The following is a 13582-nucleotide window of genomic DNA, read 5'->3' as shown; positions in this document are numbered from 1 at the left end:
CCGAGCTCCCAAATGCCACTTCTCCAGGCCACATAAGTGTGGCTCCTTCAGCTTCTCTTCATCAGCTTTTTTTCTCCACCTTTTAATTATTTTCCTCGCCTGTCTCTGGACCCTCAGCTGCTTACCATGCATAGAGCGTGCACAGCTTGCAGTGCGCTGCAGAGAGGGAGGAATTAACCTCACCGGTCTCTTCTTCTCTCTCTCTCGTGCACACACACACACACACACACACACAGGTGAGCTCCCCAGAAATGAGCCAGGGCTGAGAAGAAATCTGGGCAGGGGCCACTGAGACCATCAAGGGACGATGGGAGGCTGGACCCCTGTGGGCAGAGACCGGGGGTTTGCACACAGCGCGGACAGAAGGAACTGGGACTGAGTCGCCTCCCTCGCCCTGGGATCTTGGGCAAGTCATTGGACCCCGTGGAGCCTGCACTGGGCAGTCCTCGCCATCCCCGTACACGGCCTTCCTGCTTCACGCCAGGCAAGGCCAAGCCTCAGAAAGAAAGCAAGCCCCGCTCCTGAAAGTGGCCGTTCCCCTCCAGATAACTGAAGTGGGTGAAACCTCATGCAACAGAGAGAGCTCCGGCTTCACATCAGACACTCCCAGATTCACATTCTGGCCCTGCCTCTAACTCACAGGAACCATGGCCTCCCCCGAGCCTCCGTTTCCTCATCTGTAAAACGGGGGCGGTGAGACGAATAATAATTAACATTTGTGCTGTTCGTAGGTACCCGTGGCCTGGTGGGTGGAATCCTCATCTCCACCCTCTGAGTGGAGGTGTGTTGCCCCAGCGGTCATGTCCTCCTTCCAGGGCTACTGTTTCTTCACTCCAAAACTACCTTCAGGTGGCTGCCGTGAGCCAGGCCCAGGGCATCTTGCTGCAAAGCCTGTGATGCAAGATAGATGTGGTCTCCCCTCTCGCAGAGCTGAGTTCCAGCCCCGGGGGAAGGCAGAGTGTTACACAGGCATCCACACCGCAGCACCTGGAAGCACAGTGGGCCCTGACCTCGGGGCGTGGGGGCATCCAGCCCTGCCCAGAGCAGAACAGCCCAGGCTGCTTGCTCACCGAAGCCAAGGCCTAAAAGAGCCTGGAGGCTGGGCACGCCCATAGGTTGTCTGTGGCCACGTCTGTCTAGCACCCAGTGTGGCCTGGACCCACCAGGGGTGCTCGCCGAGGCCTCCCGGTGCTCCTCAGCCTTCTCAGACCCGGTCTGAATCCATCAGATGCACTGTCCCCCTGGTCCCCGTGGCTCTCTGAAGAACTTGGAGCCCAAGGGCCATTTATATTTACCCAAAGGAGCCTACAAGAAAGTGTGTGCGTGTCCTGCCCTCCGTGTCCAAGGCCAGCCCTGGCAGATGCGCCGGGGCTTCGCTGCAGCAAGAGGCAGCGTGTCTGTCGTGGGGCATGTCGGCCTTTAGGTGGCAGAAGAAAACAGGGTTTGTGGGCTGGACTCCACCGGGCTCTCCCACCTCACCTTCTCCCTTGTCCCCACCTGCCCAGCCTCTGGGCCCCTCCACGTCGGGGGCTGGGAAGACTGACAGGGCCCCACCGCCTGTCCCCTCCGGCCCTTCCCCTCCCTGGTAGGCTGGCCCTGTCGCCAGCAGCCCAGTTTCTGTCGCCTGCTCAGAGAGGCAGCAGGAGGGGAGTGGAGCTGCCGGGGGGAGCGCCAGGGAGACGTGCAGATTCATTTTGAGGCTTCATAATGCCGCATTTACACGCCGTCCTGCCTCCAGAAATTGGGCCAGCAGATGCCTGGTCATGCTGGCGGGGCTGCGGGTTAACTCCTCGGATTTAGCTTAGATCATTTCACGAGAGCTTATGGCCTTTACTGTGGTTTTCACCCAGTCGGTCTCTGGCCCCGAAGCATCCTGGATCGTCGTGCGTAGGTGCGTGTGCCCGGGAGCCCGCAAGTGTGTAGGTTTTCCAATAAAATAATACCTCTCTTCAGATGCCGTGCACATTAAATATTTATCGGCAGCAATTTGTGCATATATATGTTTGATAAATGGACCTGAGGACGGGGTGCGGGTGGAGGAGTGAGACAGGCAAGCAAGGGAGGCCCGATCCTTTTGTCCAGGAATTTCGCAAAGGTTTATCCAGGGGGAGAGGAGGGGCTGGGGGGATGGTCCGAGGCCGTGTTTACCTGTTTGATCCCTGTTGGGGGGGGGAACGGTGTGGAGAGCAAGCCAAGCCATTTTCTCCTCCAGAGCTTTGCCTGCCTTTGGCTTACCAGATGTCAAAACCCAGAGGCGGGAGAAGTGGGGTTTAGAGGGCGTAGCTGAGTGTCATTCAGGCGCCAAGCGCTAAAGAACCATCTCAGGTCCCAGATCTGGGAGAAGGGACCCACCCTGCTTAGTCAGCGCCCCCACGGAGGCGGATTCAGGTCCGGAGACGTGCTGACCCCGCGCCCAGGGCCCTGGCCCAAGCACAGGAGCAGGGCCTGGCCCCGGCCGGTGCCTCCCCAGCCCGGCCGCGCATGCCCAGGACTGATCCCCCTTGCTAAATGTTTACCTCCCACCCTATCCCCGGGATGAGGGGAAGACGGGTGTGCCCACCTGACAGAGGGAAACAGAAAACTCTCCATCCACATCCCCAGTCTGGTCGTTCCCTGCCTGCCCGGCATGATGGCTGGGGCCCCCAGGGAGAAGACCACCCGTGAGCTCAGGGCGCGTACTGGCCCGGGGGGAGCTGACACTGATACGAGTGTGTATGCGCATGTGTGTGCACAGGTGTACGTGTACATCTGTGGGCGCGCCTCTCTTCTAACTGGAAAGGATTAGCGGTTGAGAACTGGTCCTGCCCCACCCCCACCCCCTTTGCAGCCCTCGATTCTGAAACTCCCGTGTTTTTGTTCCCAGCACTTTCGGGGAGCTGAAGACGGTCCGCTTGCCAAAGAAGATGACCGGGACGGGCACACACAGAGGGTTCGGCTTCGTTGACTTTCTCACCAAGCAGGATGCAAAGGTGAGACCAGGGCCTCTCCCACCCAGGCTTCTCCTTTCTGGGCCTTTTGTGGGAGCAGCAGCAGCAAGGCCTCTTAACAGACGTGGGCGCATCCCCCTTCCCCATGCGGGTTTTCTCTCCCCTTCTCTCCCCAACTCTGCTAATTTGCACAACGTCCTTGGAAGAGAAGGCCTGGGCCTTGTGTTGGAGGAAGGGGCAGCTCTGTGTCCCGGGTCGCTCCAGGTCGGACAGAAAGCATGGGAGATGCTGTGCAGAGTGTAGAGGGGAACCAGGGGACAGCGCTCGGAGAAGAGGCCACCAGGCATCCCTGTGGCAACCCGCGGGGAAGCCTTTCTCCCCCCTTCTTCCTGCTGGTGTCTGGGGCTTCTCTTTTGTGCTGGTTTCAGGTGAGGTCCGGCCAGGCAGGTGCCGCTGTGTTTAAGCACGTGTACCGAATTCCTTGGAGATAGAACCACCTTTTATTTTTGAAGCAAGGCAGCCTCTCCGGGTTTGGGGCTTGGTGCAGTGGGTCCTCACCCTTCTCGGCAGAGGCTGGGTGACTGGGGTTCCGGCTGCATCCATGGTCGCCGCCCTCACAGCCCCAGGTCAGGATCCTGGGGGGACGGGGCCGTGGCGCTGTCATCGTGGGCTCCACCCGTGAGCCTGTGCCACGGGCAGCCATCCCCCGTCCTGCCCTGTCTTCCCTTGAGGGTACAGGCCAGCAACAGGCTAGGAACCCCTTCTCCAGAGAAGCAGAGAGTGTTTGTTGGAATCACACTCGTTGGCCTGCAGCATGTTGGCGTCACCAGAGGCCCCGTGGGTGCAGCTGAAGGTGACATCTCAGGGACACAGCTGCGGCCTTTGTGGGCCCTGGGAACACGCGCAGGCAGAGAGGGCACCCCGGGACCTCGACACGCCCGCCAGCCACCTTTCTCTCCGCGTCTTGAACTCAAGTGCCTGCTTTGTTGACACGTGGCCATGTTTGTCCAGACATCTGTTCCTCTCTCTTGCCGGCTGGCAGCCTTTCCCTCGCCTCCCGTCGTGACGGGAGGGACCACACCCCCTGCGTGCAGCCGGCCCACGGCCTTGACACTCACCAGCAGGGCAGGCACCTGCGGGGTGCAAAGGGAAGCCCCCGCTGGCTCAGAGGGAAGCCGGGAACAGCGGTCCAGAGCGCCGCTCGTGCTGCCGGCCGCTCGGCTTTCCCAGCCCCACCCTGTGCCTCAGTCTCCCCACCTGTAAAACGGGAATGATGACAGGTCCACGCCTACGGGTGAAGGCAGGTGGTGACACGGGTCCTGGCACGCAGTGCTCAAGACGCGTGAGCTGTTTCCTCCTCGTTCCCACCAGCCCCGGTCGCTTCAGGGATAGAGAGGACAGGGACACAGGCAGTGCTTTCTCCACTGCATTGTCCGTCGAGCCCCAAGCTTCTGTGAACGTGTAGAACCATTGTCATCTGTTTTACGTCAGCGTTCCTGCGTGAGCCTGCGACGGGGGGAGACATGGAGGGGATTCACTCCCTGCCCCTAGGAAACATCTCTTATTAAGGGCCAGTGCAAGGGCTGGCTCTCAGAGCACAGACTCTGCAGCCAGACTGCCCGCCTTTGAATCCTAGCACTTACCTGCTGTGTGATCTTGGGCAGGTGACTCACTTGTTACGTACCTGAGTTTCCCCCCTTATAAAACGGCAGTAGGATTTCCCTCACCGAGGCGTCGTGAGGTTTGGATGAGATGGTAGTCTTAGAACAGGATCTGGCCCCCGCGAGCTCCATCTGTTAGCTGTGACGAGGAGGAGGATGGTGGTGGTGGTGGCCTAAGAAGAAGGGGTAGGGAAGGAGCAGAGAGAAAAGGGGTCCACACCCCTCCAGCTAGAAGCCGTCCTTGTTCCACGCGGCGGCCTCTCTCCAGAGCTTGAAGTCAGAATGAATGTGACTCTCAGGGCCCAGAGGGTTGGATCAGGCGTGGGCTCCCAGCCTTGAAAGTCCCGGCACCCATGGCCAGGGCACAGTCCGCATAGCTTTGTTCCCTGGGATCATTCGAATGGGGGGTGGGGTGGGGGAGGGGAGCGTCTCAGGTAGGCAGGGCAGGGCCAGCGCCCAGTTGGCCGGCGCCCGGCCCCAGAGGCCAGGCTGCAGATGTTCCTTGCAGAGCCCAGCACAGACCTCTGCTGATTTCCGAAGGTGGCTCCTCCCCCGCGGTCCCTTCCCTGCCTCCCCGTCCTGGGCTCCAGGAGGAGAAAGGGCAGCCGCGGACAGGGAGGACTCAACCCCGAGCCCCTCCGGGACTGGCTCTTGCCACCCCTTGGCTCTGCCAGGCGGCCTCCCGGCTCCCGAGCCATTCCAGCCCCGCCATCCCCGTCCCTCTCCGCGCCGGGACGCAGGCCCTGTGTGCCGCCGCCGCGCGAGCTGGTCCCCCGTAAAGTCTGAACCCACCGGGCGCGCACCTCTCCTGCAGAGCTCCCGTTGCTCATTTTGCCTCCCGGAGACGCTGCCGTGGCTGCTCCCTCTCCTCCTCCCCGTCTGTCTGATGAACTTTATTGTCTCCCGAGTGGAACATTGCGCGCTCTCCACTGACCCATAGAGCCGCGCGCACTGCATATTGGTGAATAGAATTCTGAATATTGTAAATATCTGGTTCGCTCGAGGGCGGGCGTGAGTTTGAAGAGGGGAAAGCAACGCTGGAAGGAGACACTGTGTTAGAAAACCCCGGAGATCTTTTTTCATCTCAAAAGAAGGCACTCGTGGGAGTCCCAGGGCTGGAAAGGAACCTCCAGGACCCCCAGTTTCTCAGGACAAGTGCCCCCACCCCAGCAGTTCTCCCTTTGAAGCGCTTCAGGGAACAAGACCTGCTTTAGAAATCCTTCCCGGGGCTTGACGGAACCCTGTCCACTTGGCTCCCTCACCAAGGGCTGCACCCCTGTTTCCTGCCGTGGGGCGCCCTCCAGGAAGATGGCGGTCGGTCACTCTTCTGGTGTGAACAGCGCTTGAACCTGAAAACGTTAGCCTCCAGTCGGGGCCCCACATGGTCCTGAGGTGGGAGAAAAGGAGGAAGCGATGAGGGGGGTGGACACCTACAGGGGTGGAGGAGGCAGGGAGGGAGTAAAGGCTGATTGTAGAACCTTGGGTCTGCAAAGCAGTGGGGCAACTAGCAGTTCCCAGGCTGGGCTGTGGACCCATGTATGTGACTCGCATCACAGTGCTCCTTCCCAGGCACCAACCAGTCCACTTCGCCAGCTGGTAGAGGAGAGCATTAGGCACCCCGGTCAGTCCCTGGAGGCATCCCCTCAGCGCCCCTGTCTCTCTTTGGGCCCCAGCACGGGCCGTCTGCATCCTCCTCACACCCAGGGATTCTCAGTCTTCCGACCTTGCTCCGTGACCCCGTGTTCCACCCTGCATATCCTCGAGAACTCCGTTATCCGTCAGGCCCCTCTGGGTCAAGCACACACCCCCAAACAGGAAAAAGAATCCTAGCTCGAGCCTCCACGAAGAGCTCAGGGTAACCAGGCAACTGGTGACAATAGCCAGAGGCTCCCACGACCAGCAGAACCGGCTTTGTGTGTGACACGTACACTGCACATGCACTGTCTCATCCCAACCTGCAGCGGCCCCGGCACCGGCGGGAGATTTGCGTGACTCCCTCCCCGGTTTCTCCAGGTGCTTGCTAAGCTCCGTGTGTGCAGCCACTGCAGGGTCCTGGGAACGGACAGGAAGCCAGGACCTGGCTCTGTGGCTGAGATGCTAAACCAGGGGTGGGACCTGGCCATCAGCCACGGCACAGGCTCCGTGAGCTGGCATGTTCTCCCAACCTAGGGCGTGTCATCAGCCCCTCATGTCCCAGGCATAAACGTCAGACTCTCTGAAAGGGCTGCTGTTATTATTATCTAAACCTCCAGGTGTGATGAGCCCGTGTTTCTCAAAGAACCTTCCCACACGCGGTGGAGGGAAGCAGGGACAGAGGTCGATGAGGGCAGACAGGAAGTCCCGAATGCAGTCGTCTTCCCTGATGGCCTGGGTCTGCGCTCGTGTGTGGGGATGTCTGTAGTGTCTCAAGGCCACGTGGTTCTCTGGGCCCTGATGATGTTTCTGGAAGGGCAGCTGATAAAAAGTGTCGATAAAAACCCATCAACTTCTGAAAGCCCGGTACTGGGCATTTGCACGCATCGGGTGGTAGGAAGCCATTTGACAGATGGGGAAACTGAGGTTCAAAGGGATGTCGCCACTTGCCAGAGCTGGGAAACCCCGCGTGTCGATCTGATTCCCAAGCCCATGTATTAGCACTTCCTCCCTTTGTTCATGGCCAAACCGTGTGCCGGCCCCCCCTCTCTGCCCCACAATCCTCACCTCTCACCCAGCCCCAACCCCCTCCCTGAAGAAAAGGACTCACCAATTAGACATTTTGGAGGAAGGCCAAGAGGTTGGCCCCTTAAAACATCTCTTGGGAACGAGCCCAGGATGAGATCAGCTCCTCCGCTCCACCAGGGGTAGGCATTCCTTCAGGGGCCTCCACAGCCGCACACTGTCTCCTTCCAACCCTCCCAAGCCGTGGAGGCAGCCGCCTTCTACCTGGGCAGGCAACCTGGGATGCCGGATCAGCTGTGCCCGTGCCTATTGGCCAAGAGGCCACCAATAGCCATTGGGATTCCACTTAGAAGCCACCACCTCCTCTGTCTTTACCCGGACCGGCTGGTCATGGAGGAAGAAGGGAAAGAAGGCAAAGAGCAGACTTGCAGCCCGGAAACCAGAACATTCTTTTTTTTTTTCCCCCATGCACGCGCCTTTCATTTCTCCCTTCTCCGAGCCCACCAAGCCTTTGTACTTTTGCAGTTGCAGCTGTTTTTATTTGCCGCCGCTGCTGTTGTTTTAAAAGGTCTGTTTTCACATGGAATGTTATCCAATTAGCAGAGCAATGTGTTGGCTTAAATAAACACTTGGGGGGAGCCGGCAGTCGGGAGATGGGATGGCGGTCGGCGTTGGCAGGCAGCGCTCTTCTCGCTGGTAAACAGCCGCAGCTTTAATTGGGGGGTCTCTGCTCTCACTTCTCACTTCCGCACGCCGCCGGGGGAGGGGCACAACGGGGACGTGGGCACGGCCCCAGGCCCGCTGCAGTTGGCGTGATGCTGAGGCTTTCACGGAGGGGGAGGTCCCATCAGGCTTCTCCATGCCCGTGGCCTCTGCCTTGCAGATTCCGCCAGAACGAGACCCGTGGTGGGAAGCGGGGACGGTGATCAAGCCAGACAGAGCTTCCTGAGCCGTCCCCGGAGCAGGTGCCCTGCCGGGGCGCAGGCGCCGTAAACGGCAGTCGCCCCTGAACTCGCGATGGTGTGCACTCCCCACGCATGTTTGCTTGTCTGAGTGCGCGGAGGGCAGAGGGCACAGCCTCCCCGGGGGCCCCGAGCGAGTGCAGCCAGGGTCTGAAGGGGACACGGCCCCTTGGAAATGAGGAGTCCGTGGGCTGTGTCCTCCCCAGGGCAGCCCACGTTCTAGAAGCGTAGGGCCGCACAGTGGGTAGCAGCATGGCCCGTGGCGTCAGCGGTGCCTCCTTCCATCTGTGTGGACGTGGACGAGGGGCGTCGTGTCCCCACACCCCAGGTCACTCGTTCCCGCAACCAGAAATGATAGCACTGGCCCTTGAGGCAGCCGTGACGGTTAAGTAGAGGGTGCGGGCGCAGGGCGCCACAGAGGCAGAGGCAGCGGCGTGGCCCGGGCCCCTGGGGGGCCGAGGCGCTGCACGTCGAAGCCTAGGTATCCGTTGCATTTTGTCTCCTGAAACGTGACCTGGATGCAGATCCAGGAATTGGGGTGCTGTCCCCACTTGTCTGTTTAGGCGTATGTGTTAGGTGTGTGCACGTGTGCTTGTGCTTCAATTGCAGGTTTTGCCTGGTTTCTATCATCAGGGCCCAGGGGTAAAAGAAACCTGTGTTTGAATCCTGAGCCTTGCATTTCAAGACAGGGATTCTGGCTCAGCCAACACATTTATGGGCTGAGAACCCGAGAACAGGACAAGCCACCCTCCTCAGACAAGCAGATGTGCATCCATCATCCCCAGGTACGGGCACCCGCGCAGCCCTCTGCGTCCCTCTGTCCCTCTGCGTGCCCTGAGGCCTGCCCGGCCCCTGTAGGGTCAGCGTGGGAGGCCACGGGGCTCCACTGCTCTCGGAAGGGCTTGGCTTCAGATATCCTCACTTGAGATTTATTCAGCGATCAGGACCCGTTCCCAAGGAAAGGTAACCAGCCCAGCTGAGCTGGACAGCCTTTCTCCCTCCCAGTAGTGCTAAATTATCATCATTTTAAAACTCAGCTACCAGGAATTCCCTGGTGGTCTGGTGGTTAAGACTCCACGCTTTCACTGCCAAGGGCCTGGGTTTAACCCCTGATCGGGGAACTAAGATCCCACAAGCTGTGCAGTGCGGCCGAAAAGAAATAATGATGAAACTAAACTACCAAGGGCAACATCACAGGTCCCAGGGATCAGACCCTGACCGTGTGCCAGGCTCTGGGTTAAATGAATAACCACTATCTTTTGTGTTCACAGCACCAGGAAGCACCCCCACTTTATAGCTGAGAAAGTGAACACTCAGAAGTTTCTCGCCAGGTCAAAGCCAGACAGCACCAAGACCATGCTTTGTGCCCTACTGTGGAGCCAAAGGCCATTACCAGGCCCCGCTGCCTCGTTGCCTTGTCACTTCTGGCCCTTGGCTAACTGGGGTTGGCCCTCTTTTCCTAGTGGCTCTTTTCTAACCCCAGGGTCAGAGATGGTGTGTCACCTTCCTGTCCCCTAGTTTAGTCCCCTCATTTTGGCTCAGAGCTGGTCCTTCAGGGATATTGAATTGGATTGAATTGAATTGAGTGGATGGATGGATGCAAGGAAGAGACATCTCTTCGTCTGAAAGATTTTGAGACACGACAACCTGGAAAAATGAGTCCCTGGGTGTTTCTCTTAGAAACTTACCATTAGCTCCACGGTATTGAGACTTAGGATGGACTGAGGTGCTTACTGGGGGCCCACAGTTGGAGTCGCCAGTGTTGTGCAAAGAGCCCCACTTATCCAGGGGATCCGCTCTTCCCCCGTGGAGGCCAGAGGTAGCGGGAAGGTTTGCCAGGGGCTCGCTTACAGGCGTCCCGGAGCGCTGTCGTGGGGACAGAAGTGATTGTATCCGTCAGAGCACAGGATGTTGCCCAAAAGGAGACAATACAAAACATCCCAGGGCAGCAGACCTCCTCCCAGGAGTCACAGGCCCCTGTTTGGTGACCCCCTCAGCAGAGAAGGAGCCAAGCCCCCAGTAGTCCCAGTGGGGCCGGTGCTCCCGTTCCCTGGGCTTGGCCGCTGTGCTCTGAGTTCACGTGGTCATTCTTGGCCGGTGTGGGCCATGCTTCCTCCAGCCATCGGGGGCACAGATGGTTTGGGACAGGTTGGCATCAAGCGTGTTCAGGTGGATTTGGCGTCTGCTGAGAGGTGCAGCCCTCCCATTCGGCGAGAGACAGCAGAGGGGCGGAGAGATGCCCTGGACGTCTCAGGACGGGAGGCCTGGCCTCAGTCTGGCCTGGGAGCCACAGCCCTTGGGATGGGAGTCCTGCCAAGGGCATCAAATGGGCTTTTGTTGCCAGGAGGCAGAAGCCTGTCTCCAGGGAGAGCTGTGGAAAGGTCAGGCCCGGCGCTGAGCTGGCAGCCTTCCAGTGCCTTCCTTGTTCTGGAAAGGTGGCTGCCAGGCCTGGTCCCGGTCTACCTGGCGCCGGAGGCCAGGACTCTCGGTGCCCGCTGTTGGTGGCTTAGGTCAGAGGAGATGAAAGAGGCGTGTTTCCAGGAGAGCCAAGGCAGAGGACCAGGTGATGGGGCAGCTCCGGACTCCAGCTAAACCTGCTCAGGGCAGCCCTTGTCCGGACTCACGTTGTCTAAGACCTGCTCTCTGAAGGGGGCAGTCCATCTGCCCCAGGTCAAGGCAGAGGGACTTCGGGCGGCCATCTGCGTCAGCAAACAGAACCCAACCCCAGATGGTTCAAGCGAAGAGAGATTCATGGAGGGGTAAGAAAGGGCTCAGGGCCTCGCCAGGGATGGTGAACTCCCCTGGGGCTGGTGACAGTGGGAGCTGCCACCACCTTAGGCTAAGGGACTTTGAAGGGACAGGTGAGGAGCTGTCAAGGAGGGGCCACCGGCAGGACCTATGGTCCTGGAGGGAGGGAGGGAGCGAGGGAGAAAGTCCCCCGACCTCTCTGTCCCCTCCCTCTAACCTCCCACCGGCACCTCCCATTTGCTCAGCCTAAAAAGAACCTGGGGCCAGTGAGCCCTGGTTACCCCCTCCAGGGGAGTCAGCTCTGAGAGCCCAGCACAGGCCCGTGGGATGACGACAGGAAGTGGTCCCAAAGTGGACGGGGCATGGGGGTCTCATCTCCTGTGGCATCCTCCTCCTCGCCCTTAGATTCCGTTCTGGACCTTCAGGCCTCCGTGGTGACCCAGCTGGGCGATCGGGTGTTCTGCCAGGTCCTAGTGGCACAGGTGACTCTTCCCCTCCCAAGGTCCCAAAGTCACGCATGTTGGGAGCAGGGTCTCCTGTCCGTCTTTACGCCACACCCAGGACTGTATATGTGCCAGGTCCTGTCCTGACCGAAAGCAGAGGCTCCCACTTGTACAGACAGGACAGTCGTGGGCTAGACGTGCTCCTCTCCCTGCTGCCTTCATGGGCTGAATCGCAGGGGTTGGAGGAGCCGGGGCAGGGCATCTAACCCAGCCCTCCATCTCCAGCCGGGACCAACCTCAGCGTCCCTCCCAGTCTGGAGACGTGTTTTCAAGACCCTTGGTTTGTTCTGCGGATATTTACTGAGCACACTCTGTCCCAAGCACTGTGCTAAGAGCCGTGAGGATAGAGGCCTCCCTCCGAGGTTCAGGGTCGAGCTGGGCAGCCTGACACACAAGCAGGCGTTAATGGGGCAGGTGCTGTGAGGAGGCTGGGGCGCAGGGCATGCGGAGGGCGCCTGGCTGCAGTCTGTACGAGGGAAACAGGGAGCCGCCAGGAAGTCGAGGGGAGCCCTTCCAAGGCTGAGGGGGATGCTATGAAGACCCGAGAATGAAACATGTAGAGGCTGAAAGGAAAAGTAAGAAGGAGCCTGACCTGCATGCAAACCTTGGTCTCAGTTTTCCTTTCCTTCAAGTGGGAGAATGACCTCTGTTCTTGTGAGTAGGTTGAGGTCACATGCGTAGAGTTCTCTGGAGCCCAGGAGATCTGTAATCCATGGTATGAAGGCCCTTGGACGGCAAGGGAGGAAAACAGGCACCAGAAGCAGGATTTGGCGAGAAGCAAAGGGCTGGGAACAGCTAACTTTCCACTTCCTCTGTGGCGACACCCAGCATTGCGTGGAACCCTGGGCACCCCGAGATGACCACGGCCCCAGGGGCACGCCATGCCTGGGGCTGAGGTTCGGGAAGTCTCTCTCTGGGGAGGAGGTGGCATGGGTTTCAGTGGAGTCAGGTGTAGATACAGACCAGGGAGGAATCTGCTAGCAGCGCGCAGGCCAGAGAGGCCGGGGCTGTGCGTTCTTCTCTGCTGTGCCTGGAAGCTTCCCCTGCACTGGCCCGAAAGCCCCCACGGCCCTGGGGCTGTGTCTCCCCCTCCCCCATCTCACATACAGCAGACTCCCCTGGGCTCTTCTAATGAAGCACAATTTCTTGGGATTATCCAAGGCCAGTTTTAGCCAGGAATCACTGCCCTCACTGCCTGCGACAGTTTGAGGCCACCACACTCCAACCACCGAGGCAGTGAGGCCAGAAACAACCTGATTTCTTGTTAACCTGAGGGGACTAGAACCAGGAAGGGTAATTCTGCTATTTTTGGAGATTCACACATTGTGCTCTAACCTCAAATACAGAAGAGCTTTTGTACCCTACTTAGCGTTGTTCCTGCTCTTTAGCGTGATAATGGGAAGTCCAGGGCCTGCGTGATGATAATAACAGCAGCTAACATTTAGTGAGAATTACCATGTGCCAGGCAGTGTGGGGTTAGACTTAATAGTTCATTGAATCCGCGCCTTCAGGCTTCGCTGCTACCTCTCCTTTTACCCGTGAGGCTCAGAGAGGTTAAGAAACTTGCCCAAGATCACACAGCTTATAAGTGATGCAGCAGGGATTTGAACCACAGTAGCCCAGGTCCAGAGCCCCCAGTCTTAACTGCCATGCCCTCTCACCTCTTAGAGTGAAAAGCCCTTCCAAAGAGAAGGAGATGAGAATTTGCAAAGGGTGATGTCAGAGGGAGGCCGGGAGAGGGAATTTTTAGCAACTCCTACAGTGACCAGAGACTGTCTTTGTGTGGCACAGGAATGGAGAGTGGGTCTCCAAGGGTAAGAAAGACACGCAGATGCGACAGCTGGAGTCCGAGAGGGGCTGGGGTTGGGGCATCTCACCTGGACCCACCTGCCAGACTCCGGTATCCCCTTCTTTGGACTCTGACTTAGTTCCTACCAGATGCCGCCTCTTGCCCGCCCCCTCCTAACCGTGTCCCCGGGACCGCAGCTCCTCAGGGACCCTGGCACCAGGATGGAGTACCTGCCATGCCAGACTCCCAACCAATTTCACTCCCCCCTCTTAAAAACCCCAGCTCCCCCAATCAGGCTGTTTCTCTGCCTCGCCAGCTGAGAACGCGTGTGTTT

At 59.0% G+C, this 13582-nt stretch overlaps 1 protein-coding gene and 1 long non-coding RNA gene across 4 annotated transcripts in view; one reads left to right on the top strand and one right to left on the bottom strand.

Moving 5' to 3' along the window:
• The window catches only part of RBM19 (RNA binding motif protein 19), a 120427-nt gene that overhangs the window by 86499 nt on the left and 20346 nt on the right, over positions 1-13582 (top strand). For all 3 annotated transcript variants that reach the window (XM_057745876.1, XM_057745875.1, XM_057745874.1), the window contains exon 22: positions 2864-2969. In XM_057745876.1, the coding sequence (XP_057601859.1) occupies positions 2864-2969 (106 nt within the window). The remainder of the gene's footprint in view (positions 1-2863; positions 2970-13582) is intronic.
• Positions 3271-7520, bottom strand: LOC130858830 (uncharacterized). Its single transcript, XR_009055123.1, has 4 exons — positions 7332-7520; positions 5392-5975; positions 4185-4761; positions 3271-4060 (listed from the first exon to the last, which is right to left on the bottom strand). It is a non-coding gene; the product is annotated as an uncharacterized LOC130858830 (long non-coding RNA).

This window comes from Hippopotamus amphibius, chromosome 8 (assembly GCF_030028045.1).
Source record: "Hippopotamus amphibius kiboko isolate mHipAmp2 chromosome 8, mHipAmp2.hap2, whole genome shotgun sequence".
Lineage (NCBI taxonomy): Eukaryota > Metazoa > Chordata > Mammalia > Artiodactyla > Hippopotamidae > Hippopotamus > Hippopotamus amphibius.
This window is presented reverse-complemented; position numbering and strand designations above follow the sequence as displayed.